At 38.5% G+C, this 25,922-nt stretch overlaps 1 protein-coding gene across 4 annotated transcripts in view; it reads left to right on the top strand.

The window, feature by feature from the left end:
- The window catches only part of HGF (hepatocyte growth factor), an 85,565-nt gene that overhangs the window by 21,942 nt on the left and 37,701 nt on the right, over positions 1-25,922 (top strand). For 2 of the 4 annotated variants that reach the window (XM_070755091.1, XM_070755092.1), the window contains exons 2-6: positions 10,944-11,106; positions 16,925-17,037; positions 18,162-18,276; positions 20,650-20,777; positions 21,841-21,961. In XM_070755091.1, the coding sequence (XP_070611192.1) occupies positions 10,944-11,106; positions 16,925-17,037; positions 18,162-18,276; positions 20,650-20,777; positions 21,841-21,961 (640 nt within the window). Of the gene's footprint in view, positions 1-10,943; positions 11,107-16,924; positions 17,038-18,161; positions 18,277-20,634; positions 20,778-21,840; positions 21,962-25,922 lie in introns of all 4 variants that reach the window. The other 2 variants (XM_070755089.1, XM_070755090.1) reach the window with 1 other exon arrangement.

Genomic DNA, 25,922 nt, shown 5'->3' on the forward strand with positions numbered 1-25,922 from the left:
CTGGACCAGAATATCTCCGAGACCACCTTCTGCCACACGAATCCCAGCGACCAATTAGGTCCCACAGAGTGGGCCTTCTCCGGGTCCCGTCAACTAAACAATGTCGGTTGGCAGGCCCCAGGGGAAGAGCCTTCTCTGTGGCGGCCCCGGCCCTCTGGAACCAACTCCCCCCAGAGATTAGAACTTCCCCTACTCTCCTTGCCTTTCGTAAGCTCCTTAAGACCCACCTGTGTCGTCAGGCATGGGGGAACTGAGGCATCTCCCCTGGGCGTACAATTTATGAATGGTATGTGTGTATGTATGTGTGTTAGAAAATGGGGTTTTTAAAATGTTTTTTAGTAGGAATTTAGATTTGTCGCAAACTGTCTTTTTTCACTTCTTTTTTTTTTTTTTTTTTTTAAATCTCTTTATTAATTTTTCTTATGTCATTCCCATCACATATTATTTTGAATTACAGATTATACATATTCTCAGTTAACATTCTGACAGTAAGTTTTGACCGGTTTTCTTTCATTATATACATTGTATTTTATATTTTTAAATTCTAAAATCTATTACGTTCATTAATTATACACGGTAACTGTAGGTCGTTTCAATTGTACTGTTGTTTCATATTATGTTGCTTTTATGTTCTCTTTTGAACCCATTCGTGCCATTTTTGCCATGTTCTTTTTGATTCTATTAATTTATTTCCCTTAATTGAGTTCGTGAATTCGTCCATCTCTACACATGCATATATCTTATCTATAATTAAATCTTCCGTTGGTATCTGATCACTTTTCCAGAGTTGTGCTATCGCAATTCTCGTGGCGGTGTTAATATGTGTTGTGAGGAGCATTGTTTGTTTTGAATAATGTTTTCTCCAAACTCCTAAAAGCATAGCTTCCGGTGTGAGTTCTATTTCCTCTTTCGTGATCTCTGTGAGCCAAGTATGAGTTATTGTCCAAATTTTTTGTATCATGGGGCAGGACCACCACATATGGAAAAACGTACCTCTTTCCTTTTTACACTTCCAACATGAGTCTGATAACGTTGGGTGGATCTTTGCTAATCTCGCCGGTGGGAGGTACCATCTGTAGAATAATTTGTAATAGTTTTCCTTATATGCTGCCGAAAGGGTTATTTTGGATATTGTGGTCCATGTTCTTTCCCAGTCGGCAATATGGATGGCGTGTTGCAGATTTTTTTCCCACGCTATCATTGGTGTTTTGGTCGTATCTTTTATTCTTTCCTGTTCTAAAAGTATTTGGTATATTCTGCTTATTTGTTTGTTTTCATTTCCTATCAGAATCTTATCTAATGGGTTCATAGATTTTTGAATACCGGGTGTTTGATTGTCTTTTTTAAATCTGGATTCTATTTGGGCGTATGTCCACCAATCCATTTTATGATTTAATCTTTCCAGTTCTTGTCTAGATTTGAGTTCCCCGTTTGGGTGTAATATGTCTCTGTACTGGATGGTTTTGGCTATGTCGATCAAATTTGGGTAGATGATGGCTTCCATAGTGGAAAGCCATCTTGGAATTTTGTCGTAGTGTTTATTTTTAATTTCGTACCAGGTTTTTAGTAGTGATTTACGGATCAAGTGCCTGTCAAATATAGTTTGTTTTTGCAATTTATCTTTCCATAAATGCGCATGCCAGCCTGTTTGTAAGTCATGACCTTCTAATACAAGTATTCTTTTTTCACTTCTTGTGAGCCGCCCCGAGTCTGCGGAGAGGGGCGGCATACAAATCTAAATAAATAAATAAATAAATAAATAAAGGTGGGTTTCTCCGGGTCCCGTCGACTAAACAATGTCGTCTGGCGGGCCCCAAGGGAAGAGCCTTCTCTGTGGTAGCTCCGACCCTCTGGAATCAACTCCCCCCAGAGATCAGAACTGCCCCCACCCTCCTTGTCTTTCGTAAATTGCTTAAGACCCACCTATATCGCCAGGCATGGGGGAATTGAGACATCTCCCCCAGACTTATATAGTTTATGAATGGTATGCTTGTGTTGTATGTTTTTTAAATGACGGGTTTTTAGATATTTATTTATTTATTTATTTATTTATTCAATTTCTTCTAAATATTTATTTAATTTATTCAATTTTCTTCTAAATATTAGATTTCTTCTTTGTACAGTAGTACCTCATAATATGAACCCCTCGTCTTACGAACAACCCGAGATACGAACCTGGGGTTCAGAATTTTTTTGCCTCTTCTTACGAACTTTTTCCTTCTTACAAACCCGCTGCTGCCACCAAGAAGCCCCGCCGCCCGGCTGTCACTTTTTGAAACAGCCAGGGGGCTTCTCAGCATCCTCCTGAACCCGAACGCCTAACCCGAACTTCCGGGTTCGGCGTTCGGGAGGCCGCCGAGAAGCCCCACTGCCCGTCTGTCACCTTTTGAAGCAGCCGGGGGGCTTCTCGGTGGCCTCCCGAATGCCGAACGTGGAAGTTCAGGTTTGGCGTTCGGCGTTCGGGAGGCCGCCGTGAAGCCCCCCGGCTGTTTCAAAAGGTGACAGACGGGCGGTGGTGTTTTTTGCGGGTTTTTTTCGTTGCATGGATTAATTGATTTTACATTGTTTCCTATGGGAAACAATGTTTCGTCTTACGAACTTTTCCTCTTACGAACCTCCCCCGGGAACCAATTTGGTTTGTAAGACAAGGTATTACTGTACACTGTTTTATTATTGTTGTGAGCCCCCCCGAGTTTTATGATGGGAAGGAAAGTTAAAAATTATTTATGTATTAATGATTAGTTATTTTGGGAAAAACTGAGACAATTGGTGGTGATCACCAGCGTGACCGCCAACATCCAATGACGGATATGGCCCCAGAAGAAGACGTTAGCTTTCAGCGTCTGAGGATATAAGGCCGCCTTGTTTCACATCAGACATAATAATAGAGCGATGATACAAGAGATCCAGAGCTTTGTTTCTTCATTTTTTATTTTATTTTTAAATCCTTCTAGGAAATGTGTGTTGAAATCTGATTACTTGTGACACACGCTTGGATTCTTACTGTTGCAGTTAATTTAGAGGAAGTAAAAATGATTGCAAAAGAGAGAGAGAGAAGAGGGTGTGTTTTATGAGAATCAAAACGACATATTTTGGGCGCTTTCGAAGTTGGTTTGAGATTTAACGTCTTATCAGCTTCTCGGCAGAAAGGTGTAGGAAGTTAGCACCCACCCCATCCCTAATTTTTATTTTTTAAATATACTTTATTAGTTTATAAAAAAAAGAAAACGGAAAAGGGGGATGGGAATACAAAAAAGAGAAGTGGGAGGGGGATGGGGTAAACAGTATTTTTATACAATGGCTTATATATATTATTGTACAGTGTTCCCTCGATTTTTGCGGGTTCGAACTTCGCGAATAGCCTATACCACGGTTTTTCAAAAAAAATTAATTAAAAAATACTTCGCGTTTTTTCCCTATATCACGGTTTTTCCCATCCGATGACATCATATGTCATCGCCAAACTAATAATTTTTGCAAATAAATAACAAAAATAATAATTATTGTTAATAAATAATTATGTTTATAAATATCAGGATCACTAAGTGCCTTATTCAATGGTGAGTACCAGTAATAATGGTGAGTAAATGGTTGTTAAGGGAATGTGAAATGGTAATTTAGGGGTTTAAAGTGTTAAGGGAAGGCTTGTGATACTGTCCATAGCCAAAAATGGTGTATTTACTTCCGCATCTGTACTTCGCGGAAATTCGACTTTCGATGGCGGTCTTGGAATGCATCCCCCGCGGAAATCGAGGGAACACTGTATACACATTCCGAATATTTGTCTATATGTAAATATTTTGTATTCAATATTCTTATTTGGATAATCTTATAGCTGTAATATTTAATAGTCCAAGAATAACGTGGAAAGAGAAGGTGATTGGAGTTGGGATAGAAATTTTTTAATGAAATGAAATTAAAGGTCATCTCTTGTGGGGGATGGCAAGAATATATTTTTTGCAGGTATGATTTTAAAATCAGTGCTTCTTCCAAAATCATATAAATTTATTAGTTCCCGATGCCTAGCTCCATTCTCCTTATATCTTTGTCCAAAATTATTTTCACCCTAGAAATAACAGATGTCCATTTCAGAGGGAAAGTCTGTGTTCAGTTCTGGAGACCTCACCTACAAAAAGATATTGATCAAATTGAACGGGTCCAAAGACGGGCTACAAGAATGGTGGAAGGTCTTAAGCAAAAAACTTATCAGGAAAGATTTAATGAACTCAATCTGTATAGTCTGGAGGACAGAAGGGAAAAGGGGGACACGATTGAAAGATTTAAATATGTTTAAGGGTTAAATAAGGTTCAGGAGGGAAGTGTTTTTTATAGGAAAGTGAACACAAGAACAAGGGGACACAATCTGAGGTTAGTTGGGGGAACAATCAGAAGCAACGTGAGAAAATATTATTTTACTGAAAGAGTAGTAGATCCTTGGAACAAATTTCCAGCAGTAACTGAATTTAAACACGCCTGGGATAAACATATATCCATCCTAAGATAAAATACCAGAAATAGTATAAGGGCAGACCAGGAGGTCTTTTTCTGCCCTCAATCTTCTATATTTCTATCATAGTTAAATGTAAACTAGAATAGGTTTGAAACGAAATTTAAGATCTAAGAAATGATTCATAGAATTGAAAAATGAAGAAAAATTGCTCAGCCTGTCACTTTTTAGATTAAAATTAGCTACTTAAATCCGATTTTAGAATTTTTTATACAAAGTTTTTGTTTTCTTTTTTTTAGTTCGTTTTTTTTCTTAGACAGATGAAATAATTTTATCCTAAAATAAATTACAGGAAATAGTATAAGGGCAGACTAGATGGAGCATGAGGTCTTTTTCTGCCGTCAATCTTCTATGTTTCTATGAAAGTCAAACAATTCTTATATCTCAAGAGATCTCCCCCCCCCCCACTTCCTGGATTTTTCAAACAAATAATTTGAATTTAGAGAATAATTTTTGGGAGGGGAGAGAGAGTTGGGAACAGCAGCATGCGGGGGAAAATAATTGTACGTTTTCTTCGACTGTGGTCCTGTTGAAAAGAAATTTCCGTCCGTACGATGCTAAAAAAAAACCTGAGTCAGCATTAATTTCATTTCAGCTGGGCTTCTGAGATGGAAAAAAAGTCACGCTTTGATTGGAGTTTCTGGCTCTTTGAAATTCAAAGGTAATCAGGTTGGATTTGATCTGATCTGCTTTGGGATTCGGTTGGAGGGGAAAAAAATTGGTCCCTAGGCTATGAAGAGAGAACATCAAAAATGTAGCTGCTTCAATTTTTATTTATTTTTTCCCCTTTGGCCGAGGTAGATGAAAGCTGTAGGAATCTTTTTTAGATCAATGGCTTTGTGGGGTTGTTTCTCTGTTGCTCTTTTAGGGGAAGCAACAACAGCAACAACAACACAGTGATCTCCAAATTGTCTAACAAATATTTATGGACGTTGATTGAAAGATTTCACGCTAACTTAAACATATACTTCCCAAAAACATCCAACAAGTAAAGTCTTGGTTTTCTACACTTTTCTCTGAAGTGCTGTGTTATGATACTGAATAATCCCCAAAGGTGCTTAGATACAGATAAACAGAATTGGAAGGAGGGACCCTTGTTTTATTTTTTATTTTTTTATTAGAGTTGGAAGGGACCTTGTAGGTCATTTAGTCCAACCCTTGCTGATTGATTGATTGATTGATTGATCTGTCTGTCTGTCTGTCTATCTATCTGTCTATCTCTATCTATCTATTTATCTCTATCTATCTGTCTGTCTGTCTGTCTGTCTATCTATCTATCTATCTATTTATCTCTATCTATCTATCTGTCTGTCTGTCTGTCTGTCTGTCTCTATCTATTTATCTATATCTGTCTATCTGTCTATCTATCTATTTATCTATATCTATCTGTCTGTCTGTCTGTCTGTCTGTCTATTTCTATCTATTTATCTATATCTGTCTATCTGTCTATCTGTCTATCTGTCTATCTCTATCTATCTATTATCTATATCTATCTATCTATCTATCTATCTATCTATCTATCTATCTATCTATCTATCTCTATCTATTTATCTATATCTATCTATCTGTCTGTCTATCTGTCTATCTGTCTGCCTATCTGTCTATCTATTTATCTATATCTGTCTATCTCTATCTGTCTATTTATCTATATCTATCTGTCTATCTATCTATCTATCTATCTATCTATCTATCTATCTATCTATCTATCTATGAATATGATACGGATTTTGCAACAATGAATTAAAATGTGCAACTATGTATGTGTGTTTTTACCTACAAAGTATTGTAAGTAGATACATCAATAACAATGTAGGAGATTGGAAATATTTATATCTATTTATTTATTTATTTATTTTGTCCAATACACAATGAGGGTTTTAGTGGGTATATATCTATATACACATAGTAAAATACATGATGAAGGTTATAGAGGAGATACTCAGAGTAAAATATATCTGAGAAATAATAGAAAAGAAGGTATAGTAATAGAAGATATCAATGAAAGAATAGAAGAAGAGATATAGGAATAGAAGAACGGTATAGGAGATATAGGAGAGCAATAGGACAGGGGACGGAAGGCACTCTAGTGCACTTGTACTCGCCTCTTACTGACCTCTTAGGAATCTGGAGAGGTCAACCGTAGATAATCTAAGGGTAAAGTGTTGGGGGTTTGGGGATGACACTATGGAGTCCGGTAATGAGTTCCATGCTTCGACAACTCGGTTACTGAAGTCATATTTTTCACAGTCAAGTTTGGAGCGGTTAATATTAAGTTTAAATCTGTTGTGTGCTCTTGTGTTGTTGTGGTTGAAGCTGAAGTAGTCGCTGACAGGCAGGACGTTGCAGCATATGATCTTGTGGGCAATACTTAGATCATGTTTAAGGTGCCTTAGTTCTAAACTTTCTAGGCCCAGGATTGAAAGTCTAGTCTCGTAGGGGATTCTGTTTCGAGTGGAGGAGTGAAGGGCTCTTCTGGTGAAGTCTCTTTGGACATTTTCAAGGGTGTTAATGTCTGAGATGCGATATGACATTTAGTTTAAATCGATTTCGTGCTTGTGTGTTGTTGCGGTTGAAGGTGAAGTAGTCGTTAACAGGTAGGACATTTTGGTATATGATTTTATGAACTATAATTAAGTCGGAACGGAGACGATGGAGTTGTAAGTGGTAAGTTGCTTCCTGCGCATGTACAGATGCCAAATCTCGCTCTGTTTCTTGTGCACCAGTCACCCCCACCAGGTTAAGATGTCAAAATTATCTTTATTCCAATTTAGCATTCCAAGGCAAGAGACTGTAGGGGTGGTTCTACACACACACACACACACACACACACACAAACATACACACACACACACACCTGAAATAGGTTAGAAACCACAGAAGCTTTGAATTATGTGCTAAACATACTTTTGCTTTGGCAGAAGTTCCAAAACTTGAACCAATTCTCTCTCCTTTCCTTTGCCCGGTACATCCATTTCCCTTGTGTCTCTCATTGCTCCCACACAGAGTTCCAGCCTTGAAGGAGTGACTTCATTTGTTTTGTTTTGTTTTTGCAATTTAAATACGATGATTCAAGGGGAAACTCCTGGACTTTTCATGGTAGAAGCTGGCCGGGTGAGCTGGAGGGAGGGGTCAAATGTGTCATTGGTCCTGCAGGTCTGAAAGAGAGGAATAGAATATAGAATAGAATAGTCTATAGGAGAGAAGAGAATCAGAGCAGAATATAGAATATAGAATGGAATGGAATGCAGAATGGAATGGACCATAGACCAGAATAATAGAATAATAGAAAGAATAATAGAATAATAAATAGAATAACAGAATAGTAGAATAATAGGGAGACTAATAGAATAATAAATAGAATACTAGAAAGAATAATAGAATAATAGAAAGAATAATAGAATAATAAATAGAATAACAGAATAACAGAATAATAGAATAATAGGTAGAATAATAGAGTAATAAATAGAATAATAGAATGACAGAATAACAGAATGACAGAATAATAAATATAATAATAGTATAGCAGAATAATAGAATAATAAATAAAATAATAGAATAGTAGAATAGTAGAATAATAGAATGACTAATAGAATAATAAACAGAATAATAGAATAATAAATAGAAAATAGAATAGCAGAATAGTAGAATAGCAGAATAATAGAAAGAATAATAGAATAATAGGTAGAATAATAGAATAATAGAGTCATAAATAGAATAATAGAATGACAGAATAACAGAATGACAGAATAATAAATAGAATAATAGTATAGCAGAATAATAGAGTAATAAATAAAATAATAGAATATTAGAATAGTAGAATAATAGAAAGACTAATTGAATAATAAACAGAATAATAGAATAATAAATAGAAAATGGAATAGCAGAATAGTAGAATAGAGGAATAATTGAAAAATAGAAAGAATAATAGAATAACAGAAAGAATAATAGAATAATAGAAAGACTAATAGAATAATAAATAGAATAATAGAATAATAGAAAAATAGAAAAATAGAGTAATAAATAGAATAATAGACTAATAATAGAATACAAAGTTAGAATGGACTTTGAAGGTCTTCCAGTCCAACCCCCTTGCACAGGCAGGTAACCCTCTAACACTTCAAACAAATGGTTGTCCACTTTCTTCTTAAAAACTTCCAGTGTTGGAGCATTCACAAGTTCTGGAAGCAAAGAGATCTAAGTCTGGCTCATTTGGAATGACTTTCTTATCTCCTGCTCATTTCCCTTGACTGTTAATTGGCCAGATTCTTGTAAGAGAGCTTAACCTTGCAATAAATCATTTACTCTACTGAACTGCTTGAATTTCCTGATTTCTCCTGTACTCGACATTCATATGATATAATAGAACCTACATATTTGAAGGTCTCTACTGTTGATACCATGTTGTCTAGTATTGTAAGAGGCGCTTAAGAACCAGGTGACCCACTTAACAAATTCAATGATTTGCTTAACCACGGTGGCAAGGGAAGTCATAAGATGGGGCAAAACTCCCTTAACGAACTAACATCTTGCCTAGCAGCAAACATTTTGGTCTTGATGGTGGTGCTGCCATTTTTTTTACTACCACACTGTGGGTGTGGCTTATTTTGGGTGTGCCTTGTTTTTCGGGTGTGGCTTGCTGGCCATGTGACCAGGTGGGAGTGGCTTGATAATCATGTGACCAGGGGTGGTGGCTTAAAGGTCAGGTGGCTAACTTGGCATCACTCACGTCAATGGTTTGGGTTAGGATGCCTGGCCTCTCCTCGCCTCAAAGAGATACAATTTCCCTCTCTATTTACTATACCTCAACATCCAAAACATGCTATTTAATTCTATGTATATTCGCCATATGTGCACATACACATTACACACAGGCACAGAAAAATATTTCTTTCTTTCTTTCTTTCTTTCTTTATTTCTTTTTCTTTCTTTCTTTCTTTCTTTCTTTCTTTATTTCTTATTTCTTTTTATTTCTTTATTTCTTTATTTCTTATTTCTTTTTATTTATTTCTTTTTATTTCTTTATTTATTTCTTTTTATTTCTTTATTTCTTTTTATTTCTTTATTTCTTTATTTCTTTATTTCTTTATTTCTTTATTTCTTTATTTCTTTATTTCTTTATTTCTTTATTTCTTTATTTCTTTATTTCTTTATTTCTTTATTTCTTTATTTCTTTATTTCTTATTTCTTTTTATTTCTTTATTTCTTTATTTCTTATTTCTTTTTATTTATTTCTTTTTATTTCTTTATTTATTTCTTTTTATTTCTTTATTTCTTTTTATTTCTTTATTTCTTTATTTCTTTATTTCTTTATTTCTTTATTTCTTTATTTCTTTATTTCTTTATTTCTTTATTTCTTTATTTCTTTATTTCTTTATTTCTTTATTTCTTTATTTCTTTATTTCTTATTTCTTTCTTTCTTTCTTTTTATTTCTTTATTTCTTTATTTCTTTATTTCTTTATTTCTTTATTTCTTTATTTCTTTATTTCTTTATTTCTTTATTTCTTTATTTCTTTATTTCTTTATTTCTTTATTTCTTTATTTCTTTATTTCTTTATTTCTTTATTTCTTTATTTCTTTATTTCTTTATTTCTTTATTTCTTTATTTCTTATTTCTTTCTTTCTTTCTTTTTATTTCTTTCTTTCTTATTTCTTTTTATTTCTTTATTTCTTTTTATTTATTTATTTATTTATTTATTTATTTCTTTCTTTCTTTCTTTCTCTATTTCTTTATTTCTTTATTTCTTATTTCTTTCTTTCTTTCTTTCTTTTTATTTCTTTCTTTCTTATTTCTTTTTATTTCTTTCTTTCTTTCTTTATTTCTTTCTTTCTTTCTTTCTTTCTTTATTTCTCTATTTCTTTCTTTCTTTCTTTCTTTCTTATTTCTTTCTTTCTTTATTTTTATTTATTTCTTTCTTATTTCTTTTTCTTTCTTTATTTCTTTTTATTTCTTTATTTCTTTATTTCTTTATTTCTTTTTATTTCTTTATTTCTTTATTTATTAGATTTGTATGCCACCCCTCTCCGAAGACTCGGGGCGGCTCACAACAATAATAAAAACAATATTCCAGCGAAAACAAATCTAATATTAAAAAGCACATAAAAACCCTATCATATTTAAAAAGCAAACAACACATACATACCCGAACATAAATATGATATAAATATACATGATCTACTCTATAAATATACATGATCTGCTCTATAAATAAATGTGTAGGTACACACACACGCACAAAAGTTATACACATTCAACCTCTTTTACTGAGATAGGAAAAAACAGCCCAGAAGGGGGGGAAAAATTCAAAATTTTTCTACCAGTACTGCATAGCTGACCGTAGGAGGCCATCACTGGCTCCCTGTCTAGAGTTGCCTTTATCAGGTTGACTTTCTTGGAATAACGCAACAGATGGGTGTGTTTGTCGCTTCTTCCTGCAGAAAACAAAGGGAAGAGAAACCCCCTTCATGACTACCGGAAAACAGCTGATACTTCATTAGTAAGGATAGACAAGGCACTGAAAGTTAAAACGAAGCTGCTCAATACGACGGAACAGTGCGCCAAAAGATGTAGCCGAAGTAAAGGACTTTTATTCATTTGCAGGTAAGGAGTATTGAATTTTTGGTGTCTAATGGTTCTTCTTTTTTAAGAGATGGAGACAGAAGGAGCCGGAGGGAGCCAATAGGGGCGACCTTTGAAAAGTGTTCGGAAACTTCAGATCGTGCAGAATGCAGCTGCGAGAGCAGTCATGGGCTTTCCCAAATATGCCCTTGTTACACCCACACTCCGCAGTCTGCATTGGTTGCCGATCAGTTTCCGGTCACAATTCAAAGTGTTGATTATGACCTATAAAGCCCTTCATGGCATCGGACCAGACTATCTCAGGGACCGCCTTCTGCTGCACGAATCCCAGCGACCAGTTAGGTCCCTCAGAGTGGGCCTTCTCCAGGTCCCATCAACTAAACAATGTCGCTTGGCGGGACCCAAGGGAAGAGCCTTCTCTGTGGCGGCCCCGGCCCTCTGGAACCAACTCCCCCCAGAGATTAGAATTGCCCCCACCCTCCTTGCCTTTCGTAAGCTGCTTAAAACCCACCTCTGCCGCCAGGCATGGGGCAATTGTGATACACTTTCCACCTAGACCTTTACAATTTTATGCATGGTATATCTGTATGTATGTTTGGTTTTTATAATAATGAGTTTTTCACTGTATTTAGTATTGGATTATTATTATTATTATGTGCTGTTTTATTACTGTTGTTAGCCGCCCCGAGTCTGCGGAGAGGGGCAGCATACAAATCCAATAAATAATAATAATAATAATAATAATAATAATAATAATAATAATAATAATAATAATATTAGAGGTTTATAGCATTGGACTTTTCTTTTGAGGACCCTTCTGGTTAAGGATAATAATAATTATAATAATAATTTATTAGATTTGTATGCCGCCCCTCTCCGAAGACTCGGGGCGGCTCACAACGATGATAAACAGTCTGCAAACCCAATATTTAAAAACCCTTATAGTAAAATTAATCACACAATCCATTCAAACCATACACAAACCAAGATAGTTGGGGGATAGGTCAATTTCCCCATGCCTGGCTACAAAGATGACTTTTCAATAACTCACGAAAGGTGAGGAGGGTGGAGGCAGTTCTAATCTCTGGGGGGAGTTGATTCCAGAGGGCTGGGGCCGCCACAGAGAAGGCTCTTCCCCTGGGTCCCGCCAGCCGACATTGTTTAGTCGACGGGACCAAGAGAAGGCCAACTCTGTGGGACCTAATCGGCCGCTGGGATTCGTGTGGCAGAAGGCGGTCCTGAAGGATGATAGAAAGCTATCTTTTTCTCCCCAAAATGGAGAAACTCGCCAAGGCCCACTCAACACAGCCATCTTGTACATTTAGATTTTCTTAGACAGTTTTGATGACACAATAAGACCTCTGATATCTGCCTGTTCTCCCCTGATGGGTCTATAGTAGTGGATAATTTAAATCTCCCCTCTGCCTTCTTTTAAATCTGGCTAGAATCCAAATGACTTTTGTTTTGCCCTGAAACAACCATGCAGAAAAGTGGGGGACTGATCTTAAGAAATATCAAGGAAGCACACATCCTTATAACCAGGAAGGATTGAAGAACTGAAGATCCTTGAACAATGGCTTTTTATCCCCTTGCATTTCACGTTGTAGAGCAGGGGTCCTCAAAGGCGGCAACTTTAAAGCTTGTGGACTTCAACTCCCAGAATTCTCCAGCCATCCATGAATGATAGAGTTGGAAGTGCAAAAAAAACAGCCCAATGACAAACCGGAAGTTTGGAAAACACACTTCCTGTTTGCCCATTGTGCTGTTTTTTGCACTCCGGAGCCTTCAGGAAACTTTCCTGAGGTTTCCTGAGGGCGGAACTGCCTTTCTCAAGGCCGAAAATCAGCTGGCCAGCGCGTGAATACACGCTGGCACTGACATAGGGCAATGTTTCACGAGCTTTCCTATATGGCTCATAGGTTCATAGGTGCGCCATCACGGTCTTAGAGCAATGTTTGCTTCTAGAAGTTGTTTGTGATGTAACGGATAACTTAATTGGTTGAGACTCAAAAGAAGTTAAAAATAATAAGGCTCTACCAGTCCTTGGTAACATTTTCTACACAGCTTAATCCTGTACAGAATTTAGTTTTTATTTTAAAAAAACCCCTCCATTTTCTTTCCTTATACAGTAATCCCTCGCTACTTCACGGTTCATCTTTCATGGATTTGCTATTTTCAAAGGGGGCTTAAATCCATTAAATTTTTTAAATCCCATTAAAATTCATAAAATTCTACAGTACTAGAAACTAGAAACATTTAGTTCCAGTTGAAAAACTTTATAGAATGACTGTTTAATGCAACGGTTGGGTTTTAAGAGTCAAATACTCATTAAATACATAAATAAAATATCTTTCCTCTACTTCACGGAAATTCATTTTTCATGGGTGGTCTTGGAATGCATCCCCTACGAAAAATGAGAGATCACTGAAATCATTTTTGAAATCAGACTCAAGACACTCAATGATAAATTACTCTGACCTCCCTTGCTCATAAATTATATTTTCATCACCTGCGGACAAATGTGGGCCTGCTAAGACCCTACATTCGTCTGTACCAAACTTGACTCTCAATGAAAAGGCTAGTCCTCTTGAGAAAGAGAAGAGGAAGAAGAGAGAAGGGGAGAAGGAGGGAGAAATAGTCTACGGAGAGGGGCGGCATACAAATCCAATAAATAAATAAATAAATAGACCTGGATGAACTAGAGATAGAAACATAGAAACATAGAAGTCTGACGGCAGAAAGAGACCTCATGGTCCATCTAGTCTGCCCTTATACAGTACTATTTTCTGTATTTTATCTTACAATGGATACATGTTTATCCCAGGCATGTTTAAATTCAGTTACTGTGGATTTATCTACCATGTCTGCTGGAAGTTTGTTCCAAGGGTCTACTACTCTTTCAGTAAAATAATATTTTCTCATGTTGCTTTTGATCTTTCCCCCAACTAACTTCAGATTGTGTCCCCTTGTTCTTGTGTTCACTTTCCTATTAAAAACACCTCTCCTGAACCTTATTTAACCCTTTAACATATTTAAATGTTTCGATCATGTCCCCCCTTTTCCTTCTGTCCTCCAGACTATACAGATGGAGTTCATGAAGTCTTTCCTGATACGTTTTATGCTTAAGACCTTCCACCATTCTTGTAGCCCGTCTTTGGACCTGTTCAATTTTGTCAATATCTTTTTGTAGGTGAGGTCTCCAGAACTGAACACAGTACTCCAAATGTGGTCTCACCAGCACTATATATAGCGGGATCATAATCTCCCTCTTCCTGCTTGTTATACCTCTAGCTATGCAGCCAAGCATCCTACTTGCTTTCCCTACCGCCTGACTGCACTGTTCACCCATTTTGAGACTGTCTGAAATCGCTACTCCTAAATCCCTTTCTTCTGAAGTTTTTGCTAACACAGAATTTATTTATTTATTTATTTATTTATTTATTTATTAGTTGGACTTGTATGCCGCCCCTCTCCGAAGACTCGGGGCGGCTCACAACAAGTAAAAACAAGAATTGCCAATACAATACTCACATTGAAGATTCCTTTTCCCCAATTGCATTATTTTACATTTGGAAACATTAAACTGCAGTTTCCATTGCTTTGACCATTTATCTAGGAAAGTTAAATCATTTACCATATTACAGACGCCTCCAGGAATATCAACCCTATTGCACACTTTAGAGTCATCGGCAAATAGGCAAACCTTCCCTACCAAACCTTCTCCTATGTCACTCACAACCATATTAAAAAGAATAGGACCCAGAACAGACCCTTGTGGCACACCGCTTGTAACCTGTCTCTGCTCAGAATACTCGCCATTAACAATAACTCTTTGATGTCTACGCTTCAGCCAGCTGCAAATCCATTGAACTATCCAGGGATTAAGTCCAATCTTCACTAATTTATCTATCAGCTCTTTATGTGGAACCGTATCAATGGCAGATGTGCCAATTACAGTAGGGTTTGACTTAGAAGAAGAGGAGGAGGACCATGACCAAGGGGAGAAGGGAGAATGGAGTGTTGGATTTTCGAGCGTTGAATGGTTAAAAATGAAAACAAGGCCTATAGCTTTAGTGTGTATTTTTTTAAAACAAAAAAATTCCAATGGAAGTAACAAATATTCTCCGCTTGTAGTATTGTCTTGGTGAGGGGGTGGCTGAAAAGCTTGAGATTCTCCAACTTTCTGGAGTATGACAGATTCTGGGCTCCATCTAGAAGTTGTTTGTGATGTAACTGATACTTAATTGGTCGAGACTCAAGGAGAAGTGAAGAATAATAAGGCCCTACCAGTCCTCGGTAACATTTTCTACGCCCACACAGCTTAATCCTGTACAGAATTTAGGTGATATTTTTTTTAAGAAAAACTCCATTTCCTTTCCATGTAATCATTTTTGAAATCAGACTCAAAACACCCAGTGATAAATTACTGCGACCTCCCCTGCTCATAAATTATATTTTCATCAGCACAGTCCTTCCTACTGGGTCCAGCTGGAGCGAAAACTCAAAAAAAGAAGAAGCTTCCTTACATTCTTCAAGTTGTGTTTTCTCAGTCTATTAGGTGCAGCCTCTTTTATTCAAAGAAAGTAGGCTATCACCAGCTGAGAGAAGCTATGATGGATCTTTTTGGCCGACCGTCACCTTTGCAGATATTTCGAATGTAGCAAAAACGTATTGGCCCGCTATGACCCTACATTCGTCTGTACCAAACTTGACTCTCAATGAAAAGGCTAGTCTTCTTGAGTCAAGGGGAAGAGGAGGAAGAGGAGAGAAGGAAAGAAGAGAAGTTGAAGAGAAGAACAGGGAGGAGGAGGAGGAGGAGGAGAGGGAGAGAAGAGGAAGAAGAGAGAAATGGGAGAAAGGAGGAGGACAGGAGAGGAAAAGTGGAAAAGAAGAGGAAGGAGGTGGAAAGAGAGAAGGAAAAGGGAGAGAAATGAGATGGAGAGGAAGAAGAGGAGGGGAAGAAGGAGGGAGAGGGAGGAGGAGGAGGGGAAGAAGAAGAATATGTATAATAATAATAATAATAATAATAATAATAATAATAATAATAGTAGTAGTAGTAGAAGAAGAAGAAGGAGTAGGAGTAGGAGGATAATGATAAATAGTAGTAATAGTAGTAGTAGGAGGAGGAGGAGGGAGAGGAGGATGCTGCACGAATCCCAGTGACCAGTTAGGTCCCACACAGTGGGTCTTCTCCGGGTCCCGTCAACTAAACAATGCCACTTGGCGGGACCCAGGGGAAGAGCCTTCTCTGTGGCGGCCCCGGCCCTCTGGAACCAACTCCCTCCATAGATTAGAATTGCCCCCACCCTCCTTGCCTTTCGTAAGCTACTTAAAACCCACCTCTGCCGCCAGGCATGGGGGAATTAAGATACTCTTCCCCCCTGGGCCTTTACAATTTTATGCATGGTATGTCTGTATGTCTGTTTGGTTTTTTATATTAATGGGTTTTTAATTTTTTTTTATTATTGGATTATTATTGTACGCTGTCTTATTATTGCTGTTAGCCGCCCCGAATCTGCGGAGAGGGGCAGTATACAAATCCAATAAATAAATAAATAAATAAATGATGATATTGATAATAAAAAGTAGTAGTAGTGGTAGAAGAAGGAGGAGGATAATGATAATTAAAAGTAGTAGTAGTAGAAGAAGAAGAAGAAGAAGAAGAAGAAGAAGAAGAAGAAGAAGAAGAAGAAGAAGAAGAAGAAGAAGTAGTAGTTACATGAAATTAAATCACTTCTATCTAGTCTCTGAGATTTTCTCCCTTCTAAGCTCTGGTAATAAAGAAAACCACGTATCCCTGTGGGAGTTAATGGTGCAATTTCTTTTATTTCCTATCCAGGGCTTTCGCCTTCGACAAAACAGCCAAACGTTGCCATTGGTTATCTTTTACTAGCCTAGACAATGGAGTCAGGAAGAAACACGACAGCACATTCATTCTCTATGAAAAGAAAGGTACGTAAGTGGCTAACTTGGATGAGCCTTGCTGCAGAGCTAAGACAATGGTGTTGGTGGTGGGGTGTTGGTTGGAAAAGAGTTTCACGTGATTATGCAAAGCAGGTGGGATCTTGGGTTGTGGACCAGGGTCTTCCTTGTTCCCACTGCAGCTTACTTCATTCCACCATTAAAAGAGAGTATTGGTTGCTCTCAGGGCTCTTTGGTGCTGGCTAACCACCTTGGTGGTTTTCTATGCAGCTGTTTCCTTATCCACCTTCATAATCTTCAGTGAGAGGAAGAGGAAGAGAGAGGAGAGAAGAGGGGAGGAGGAGGAAGAGGAGGGTAAGAGCAGGAAGAGAGCGGAGGGAAGTGGGAAGAGGAAGAAGAAGAGGAGGAGGTCTTTTGTAGTCTCTGAGCTTGGTGGTTTTCTTGGAGATGTTTCCTTATCCGCCTTCATAATCTTCAGTGGGAGGAAGAGGAAGAGAGAGGAGAGAAAAGGGGAGGAGGAGGAGGAGGAAGAGGAGGGAAGTGGGAAGAGGAAGAAGAAGAAGAAGAGGAGGAGGTCCTTTGTAGTCTCTGAGCTTGGTGGTTTTCTTGGAGATGTTTCCTTATCCGCCTTCATAATCTTCAGTGGGAGGAAGAGGAAGAGAGAGGAGAGAAGAGGGAAGTGGGGAGAGGAGGAGGAAGAGGAGGAGAGGAGCAGGAGGAGGGAAGTGGGAAGAGGAAGAAGAAGAAGATGAGGAGGAGGTCCTTTATAGTCTCTAAGCTTGGTGGTTTTCTTGGAGATGTTTCCTTATCCACCTTCATAATCTTCAGTGGGGGGAAGAGAGAGAAGAGAAGAGGGAAGGAGGAGGAAGAAGAGGAGGGTAGAAGCAGGAAGAGAGAGGAGGGAAGTGGGAAGAGGAAGAAGAAGAAGAGGAGGACGAGGAAACAGGAGAGAGGGGGAGAAAAATTGAGAGAGGAGGTGTAGGAGGACCGTGGTATCCTTGGAGAGAGGAGGAGAGAAAGCTTGTTTACTTGCAGACTAGGTAACAAATGGATCAAAGCAGACATTTCAAGGCAATCCATCCTCCGCTAAGTTTGTCTACCTGCTCTTCAGAAAACGTTCTTCTTTTGCCTTTGTTTCGTTGACTCTCCAATAGACTACATTCGAAATTGCATCGTTGGTAAAGGAGCCACGTACAAGGGAAACATATCGGTCACCAAAAGTGGGATCGAATGCCAAGCCTGGAATTCCACCATTCCTCACGAACACAGGTAAGATTGGTGGGATCAACCCTGCCTTTTCCAACAAGGGTGGCTCTTGAAATAGCCAAATTGATTAATTGATTGATTGATTGATTGATTTGGATTTATATTGGATTTATATTGGATTTATATGCCACCCCTCTCCGAGGACTCGGGGCAGCTTACAGCATGTAAAGGAACAATATAACATCCTAAATCAAATTAGCATAAATTAATTAAGGTCAGATGGAATATTTCAATTGGGATCATGGTATGTTTGTGTGTATGCTTGCTTTTAATAATGGGGTTTTTAGTGTGTTTTTTTTAATTATTAGATTTGTTCTTACATTGTCTTTATTATTGTTGTGAGCCACCCCGAATCTGCAGAGGGGTGGCATACAAATCTAATAAATAATAATAAATAATAATAATCATTTCAATCTCTCTCTCTCTCTCTCTCTCTCTCTCTCTCTCTCTCTCTCTCTCTCTCTCCTGAGTGTGTGTTTGTGTGATTGTGTGTGCAGGTATATATTTATGCATGTATATAGCATGTTTATATACATATATGTTATGTATGTGCTTGGGTAGATATAAACTTTCTCTTGAAAATGCAGGCAACAGGATTTCATTTTTAATCTGGGCCAATGTGCTCCCTAGAGAAATACCATGATAAAAGTTATCTATACTGCTCAAAAAAAATAAAGGGAACACTTAAATAACAGAATATAACTTCAAGAATCCCCTACGAAACTAGACTTACAATCCTGGGTCTGGAAAGCTTAGAACTACGACGCCTCAAACATGATCTAAGTATTGCCCACAAGATCATAGGCTGCAATGTCCTGCCTGTCAAAGACTACTTCAGCTTCAACCACAACAACACAAGAGCACACGACAGATTTAAACGTAATATTCACCACTCCAAACTTGACTTTAAAAAATACGGCTTTAGTAATTGAGTTGTCGAAGCGTGGAACTCATTACCCGACTCCGTAGCATCATCCCCTAACTCCCAACATTTTACCCTTTGACTATCCACGATTGACCTCTCCAGATTCCTAAGAGGTCAGTAAGGGGCGTGCATAAGTGCACTAGAGTGCCTTCCGTCCCCTGTCCTATAGTCTCTCCTATATCTCCTATATCTTCTCTTCCATCTCTATATTCTTTCTGCTATTCTCTCCTAGATACATTTTATTCCTTTCTTTTCTTTTCTATTCTTTCTCTAATACATTTCACTCGAGTATTTCTCTATAACCTTCATTGTGTATTTGTTCTGTCGAGTTCTCTGGTGGAATCCTCCCAAAAATGCACAGATACAATTTCAGACACACACATGTTTGAAAATTCAAAACAATATTCTTTATACCGAAAATGCAAATAAACAGAGCACTCTTTTTGTATAGCAAAGAGCACTTGTCTCCAAACAAATTGGTAATTTGTACAAGTCCCTTATCAGTTCTGTGATACTTAGCTTGCAGCTGTGAGGCAATTCACAGTCCTTCTTTCACAAAGTGAAACACACTTTGCTCTGGTTTAGTTTCAAAGCGGGGAAAAATCAGCACACAAAGATCAAAGTCAGCAAAGCAGTCATGAAACACAACGATCAGATAATCCTCCACAATGGCCAAACCCACAGGCTGCTATTTATAGCAGCCTCACTAATGACCACAGCCCCACCCAACCACAGGTGGCCTCATTTCCTTTGATAATAATCTCTCAGTTGTTGTTGCCTATGCATCGCTCTCCGCATGCGTGGCTGTATCATTAACTCTTGTTCTGAATCTGAGGAGGAGCTAGATAATTGATCTCCTTCTGGGCTGTCTGCCCCACTCTCCTCCTCCCTGTCACTCATGTCTTCTTGGTCAGAGGAGCCTTCATCAGCAGATTCCACCGGGAGCAAAACAGGCCTGCAGCATGTGGATGCCTCCCCCACATCCACAGTCCTTGGGGCAGGAGCTGGGCCAGAGCTAACCACAACAGTATTATTGTGTATTGGACTAACTATCTATGTATCTAACCAACCAACCCACCAACCAAATCAATCAATCAATCAATCAATCAATCAATCAATCAATCAATCAATCAATCAATCTTATGTGAAATCAAGCTGTCCATTTAGGAAGCAATCAATTTCACCTGCTGTTGTGCACATTCAACTTTGTACAGAACAAAGTCTTCAGGGAGAATATTTCATTCATTCAGATCTAGGATGGGTTTTTTGAGGGTTCCCTTTATTTTTTTGAGCAGTATAGATTAGATATAGATATTGATAGATTTTTTTTTGAGCTATGTATAAACTATATCAGACCGATGAATTCGCGAAGTTGGGAATCTTCGAAGCCCAATCTGCATGCTCTTATACTGTAATGATTATCATTTTAAAACTAGCTTTTTACCTTCGAGCTATCGAGGTAAAGATCTACAGAGGAACTACTGCCGGAACCCACGAGGAGAGGAAGGGGGACCCTGGTGTTTCACAAGCGACCCAAAAACACGGCACGAAGTTTGCAAGATCCCGCTCTGCTCGGAAGGTAAATGCTCAGGCCGTTGGGATTGAGGTCTCACCTGGTCTCAGATTGGGCTGACCACTGGCAACCGGGAAAGCATCACCAGAGGTTGGGCGTCAGAAATATTGAATTAGTGGTTACTCTTCCAATTCCTTTTTTTTTAAAATAAAAGTTTTTATTTACAAAGATACAATAAATACATTTAATTGCAATTAACAATATAGACATGTCAAAATACAGGGGGAAAAGGAATGCGAGAAATGGGTAGTTGGAGATTAAAACAATAATCATGTCGAATTATAGTCTAAACAATAGGCATTTGACAATAGACAGAGACAAATAAACAAAAAACGTCGACAGACATACAGAAAGAAAAGGAAGGAAAGAAGAAGGAAGAGAAGAGTGAAAGAAAGGAAAGTGTTTTTATTAGTTTCCAAATATATTTTAAAACAGATAAATACCAACAAAAGACAGACAAAGAAAAACAACAACAGCAACAACAAAAGAAACAAAAATTGTGATATCAGCAAACTGATTTTTTTAATTTAAAAAATTACCTTGCAGAGTTGAATAACAGGTTTACCCAAATAGTAAGGAATTAAAACTGTGGGGTTTGTTTTGCTTCTCCAAAGTTTCTTCTGTAAGTAAAAGAGGAGTGAGAACTCACCAAAAATGTGTAGATTGTAAGGCAATGCTATTTTGGAGCAGTGGGATTGGTATTCAAGATTGGGAGATCTTTTTTGAAATATTTAGTCAAATCCCCTTCCCCTTCCCTTCGTTCCTTTCCTGTCACTCATTTTTCTTTCCTTCTTTCCTTTCCTTTCCTTAACTCAACTCAACTCAACTTAACTAACTTCCCTCATTTTCCGTTCCTTTCTTCTTTTTATCTTCTTTTCCTTCCCTTCCCTTCCATTTCCTCATTCTCCTTCCCTTTCTCCTCCTTTTATCTTCCTTTCCTTTCCTTTCTTGTTTCCTTTCGCCTTCCCTTCCCTTTTGCTTCTCCTTCCCCTTTTCCCTTCTCACTCCCCCCTTCCCCCTTTCCCTTATAGTTCATCTCAGTGAGATCCTTGTATTTTCTGCTTTTCAGTTGAGTGCATGACATGCAATGGAGAAGGCTACAGAGGTCCCATGGATCATACGGAAACAGGCAAAGAATGTCAACGTTGGGACCTCCAGAGACCTCATAGACATCCTTTTCGTCCAGAGAAGTAAACAGGCTAATTCTTTCCCCATTTTAATATATACTGCTCAAAAATAAATAAATAAAGGGAACACTTAAACAACACAATATAACTCCAAGTAAATCAAACTTCTGTGAAACCCAACTGTTCACTTAGGAAGCAACACTGATGGACAATCAATTTCACCTGCTGTTGTGCACATTCAACTTTGTACAGAACAAAGGATTCAAGGAGAATATTTCATTCATTCAGATCTAGGATGGGTTCTTTGAGGGTTCCCTTGATTTTTTTTGAGCAGTGTATCTGTAAAAGAGAATTGACTTTGGATTTTTGCCCCGAGAGCATCTGGGCATTTGAGGAAATGAAAGCAATGGAGTACCTGGGACCACACATGAGGGTCCGTTCATCTTTATCGTGTCATTTCTTAGGAAATGAAATCAACTTTATCTGCATTGATACAGGTTGTCCTCAACGTACAACCACAATTGAGCCCATCCGTTTATGTCACTAAGTGAGAAATTGGTCAAGTAACTTTTGCCCCATTTCTGCTACTTTTCTCTCTGCTTTCCCCTGTGACTAGCAGTGATGATGTTACCTAGTTGGGTGATAAAATGTCTGCAAGAAAGCCAGCCAGCTCAGAGAGCACCAAGGACCCCAGAGTCTCCCTCCCTCCCTTCTTTCTTTTATTCTTACCTTCCTTCCTTCTTTCTTACCTCCTTTCCTTCCTTCTTTCTTTTTCTTTCTTTCTTTCTTTCTTTCCTTCTTTCTTTTATTCTTACCTTCCTTCCTTCTTTCTTACCTTCTTCCTTCCTTCCTTCCTTCTTTTATTCTTACCTTCCTTTCTTCTTCCTTCCTTCCTTTCCGTCCTTCTTTCTTTTTCTTTCTTTCTTTCCTTCTTTCTTTTATTCTTTCCTTCCTTCCTTCTTTCTTACCTTCCTTCCTTCCTTCTTCCTTCCTTCCTTCCTTTCATTCATTCTTACCTTCCTTCTTTCTTACCTTCTTCCTTCCTTCCTTCTTTCTTTCTTTCTTTCTTTCTTTTATTCTTACCTTCTTTCCTTCTTATTTTTCTTCCTTCCTTCTTTTTTTCTTCTTCCCTTCCTTCTTTCTTACCTTCTTCCTTCCTTCCTTCTTTCCTTATTTCCTTTCCTCCCTCCCTTCCCTCATTTCTTCTTTCTTACTTTCCTTCTTTCCTTCTTTATCTCCTCCCTCCCTCCCTCCCTTCCTTCTCCTTTCCACAGATCCCATTCCCTTCTAGCACCAACGATATTGCCCAGGGATCAAATCCACATACGTTTTCCATCCATCAAAGACGAGCCCATGCCTAATGAGCATCCCATATAGTTATTTTATTAATGGATTAATCCCGTCTCATAAAAATCTATGAAATCCACCCTGTGCTGAATCTTATATTGACACCATTATCTCTTAGTGAATTTGAGACGGGCACCTCCTGTCTTCTCCCTCCACCTTCAAAGATTTTTCAGTTAATATTGATTCTATACCAGAAAGAAATCTTATTTTTTTTAAAGCTGGCACCCACGAAGAGCCTAATTAAAGGCAGGAAGGGAAATTTTCTTATGTGGATAGCTGGATTTTAATAAAATAAAGAGAAAAGAGGTTATTCGCAGAGAGATTTCAGGAGGAAGAAGGGCTTAAAAATAACTTGAAAGAAGCCCTTTATCAGAGGTACCGAAATAACTCTCATTATTCACGATTTTAACTTCCTACAGAAATCTCTGTAGAAATACGTACTTCAACTTTCATCTTGTCCAGTGTTGGGTTCAAAGTTACAAGAAGCTCCAGCCAAATGGGATAATTTGTATTTAATATATATTTTTTAATTTAGTCCTCTCTCATCTACTTCAAAACTGCACCAGTACAGTATACAGTGATACCTTGTCTTACAAACTTAATTGGTTCTGGGACGAGGTTCTTAAGGTGAAAAGTTTGTAAGACGAAACAATGTTTCCCATAGGAATCAATGGAAAAGCGATTAATGCATGCAAGCCCAAAATTCACCCCTTTTGCCAGCCAAAGTGCCCATTTTGCACTGCTGGGATTCCCCTGCGGCTCCCCTCCATGGGAAACCCCACCTCCGGACTTCTGTGTTTTTGCGATGCTGCAGGGGAATCCCAGCATCACAAAAATGAGCGCTTCGCTGGCAACAGAAGTTGGGAGGTGGGGTTTCCCAGCGAAGGGAGCATCAGTGAAATCGCAGCATCGCAAAAACACTGAAGTCCTTGAAACCCCACCTCTGGACCTCTGTGTTTTTGCGATGCTGCAATTTCGCTGACGCTCCCTTCGCTGGGAAACCCCACCTCCGGACTTCCGTTGCCAGCGAAGCGCCCGTTTTTGCGTTACTGGGATTCCTCTGCAGCATCACAAAAACATGGAAGTCCGGAGGTGGGGTTTCCCATGGAGGGGAGCCTCAGGGGAATCCCAGCAGCGCAAAAACAGGTGCTTCGCGGGCAATGGAAGTCCGGAGGCGGGGCATCCCAGGGGCGGCGGTGGGTTTGTAAGGTGAAAATAGTTTGTAAGAAGAGGCAAAAAAATCTTAAACCCCGGGTTTGTATCTCGAAAAGTTTGTATGATGAGGCGTTTGTAAGACGAGGTATCACTGTATGTGGTACCTCATTCAACAGTATTAACTGTGAGAGGGATCTTACATAGAAACATAGACGATTGACGGCAGAAAAAGACCTCATGGTCCATCTAATCTGCCCTTATACTTTATCTTAGGATGGATCTATGTTTATCCCAGGCATGTTTCAATTCAGTTCCTGTGGATTTACCAACCACGTCTGCTGGAAGTTTGTTCCAAGCATCCACTACTCTTTCAGTAAAATACTATTTTATCACATTACTTCTAATCTTTCTTAGTGGACAATCACTTAAATATGAGCCAGCTGTGTGCAGCAACTATCCAAAAAAAAAAAAAGCCAACACAATTCTAGGCTGCATTAACAGAGGGATAGAATCAAGATAACATGAATTGTTAATACCACTTTATAAGGCCTTGGTAAGGCCACACTTGGAATAGTGCAGTCAGTTTTGGTCACCATGATGCAAAAAGGATGTTGAGACTCTAGAAAAAGTGCAGAGAAGAGCGACAAAGAGGATTAGGGGACTGGAGGCTAAAACGGTTGCAGGAACTGGGCATGGCTAGTTTAATGAGAAGAAGGACCAAGGGGAGACATGATAGCAGTCTTCAAATATCTCAGGGGTTGCCCCAAAGAAGAAGGAGTCAAGCTATTCTCCAAAGCACATGAGGTAGAACAAGAAGCAATGGGTGGAAAATAAACAAGGAGAGAAGTAACTTAGAACTAAGGAGAAATTTCCTAACAGTTAGAACAATTAATCAGTGTAACAGCTTGCCTCCAGAAGTTGTGAATGCTCCAACACTGGAAGTTTTTAAGAAGATGTTGGATAACCATCTGTCTGAAGTGGTGTAGGGTTTCCTGCCTAAGCAGGGGGTTGGACTAGAAGACCTCCAAGGTCCCTTCCAACTCTTCTTCTTGTTGTTGTTGTTGTTATTGTTGTTGTTGTTATTATTATTATTATTATTATTATTATTATGTCAATACATCATGGAAGGGAGGGAGGGAGGGGAGGACTGTGAGGTCCTTGGTCTTCTCTGAGCTTGGTTGTTTTTTGAAGATGTTTCATCACCCAAAATAGGTCTACTAGGTAGACCTTTAAAGCCCTACATGGCATTGGGCCAGAATACATCCGGAACCGCCTTCTACCGCACGAATCCCAGCGGCCGATAAGGTCCCACACAGTTGGCCTTCTCCGGGTCCCATCGACCAAACAATGTCGTTTTGGTGGGCCCCAGGGGAAAAGCCTTCTCTGTGGCGGCCCCGGCCTTCTGGAATCAACTCCCCCCAGAGATTAGAACGGCCCCCACCCTCCTTGTCTTTCGCAAATTACTCAAGACCCACCTTTGTCGCCGGGCATGGGGGAGCTAGGATATTCCTTCCCCCTAGGC

The sequence above is a fragment of the Erythrolamprus reginae genome, chromosome 6 (genome assembly GCF_031021105.1).
Source record: "Erythrolamprus reginae isolate rEryReg1 chromosome 6, rEryReg1.hap1, whole genome shotgun sequence".
Taxonomy (NCBI): Eukaryota; Metazoa; Chordata; class Lepidosauria; order Squamata; family Dipsadidae; genus Erythrolamprus; species Erythrolamprus reginae.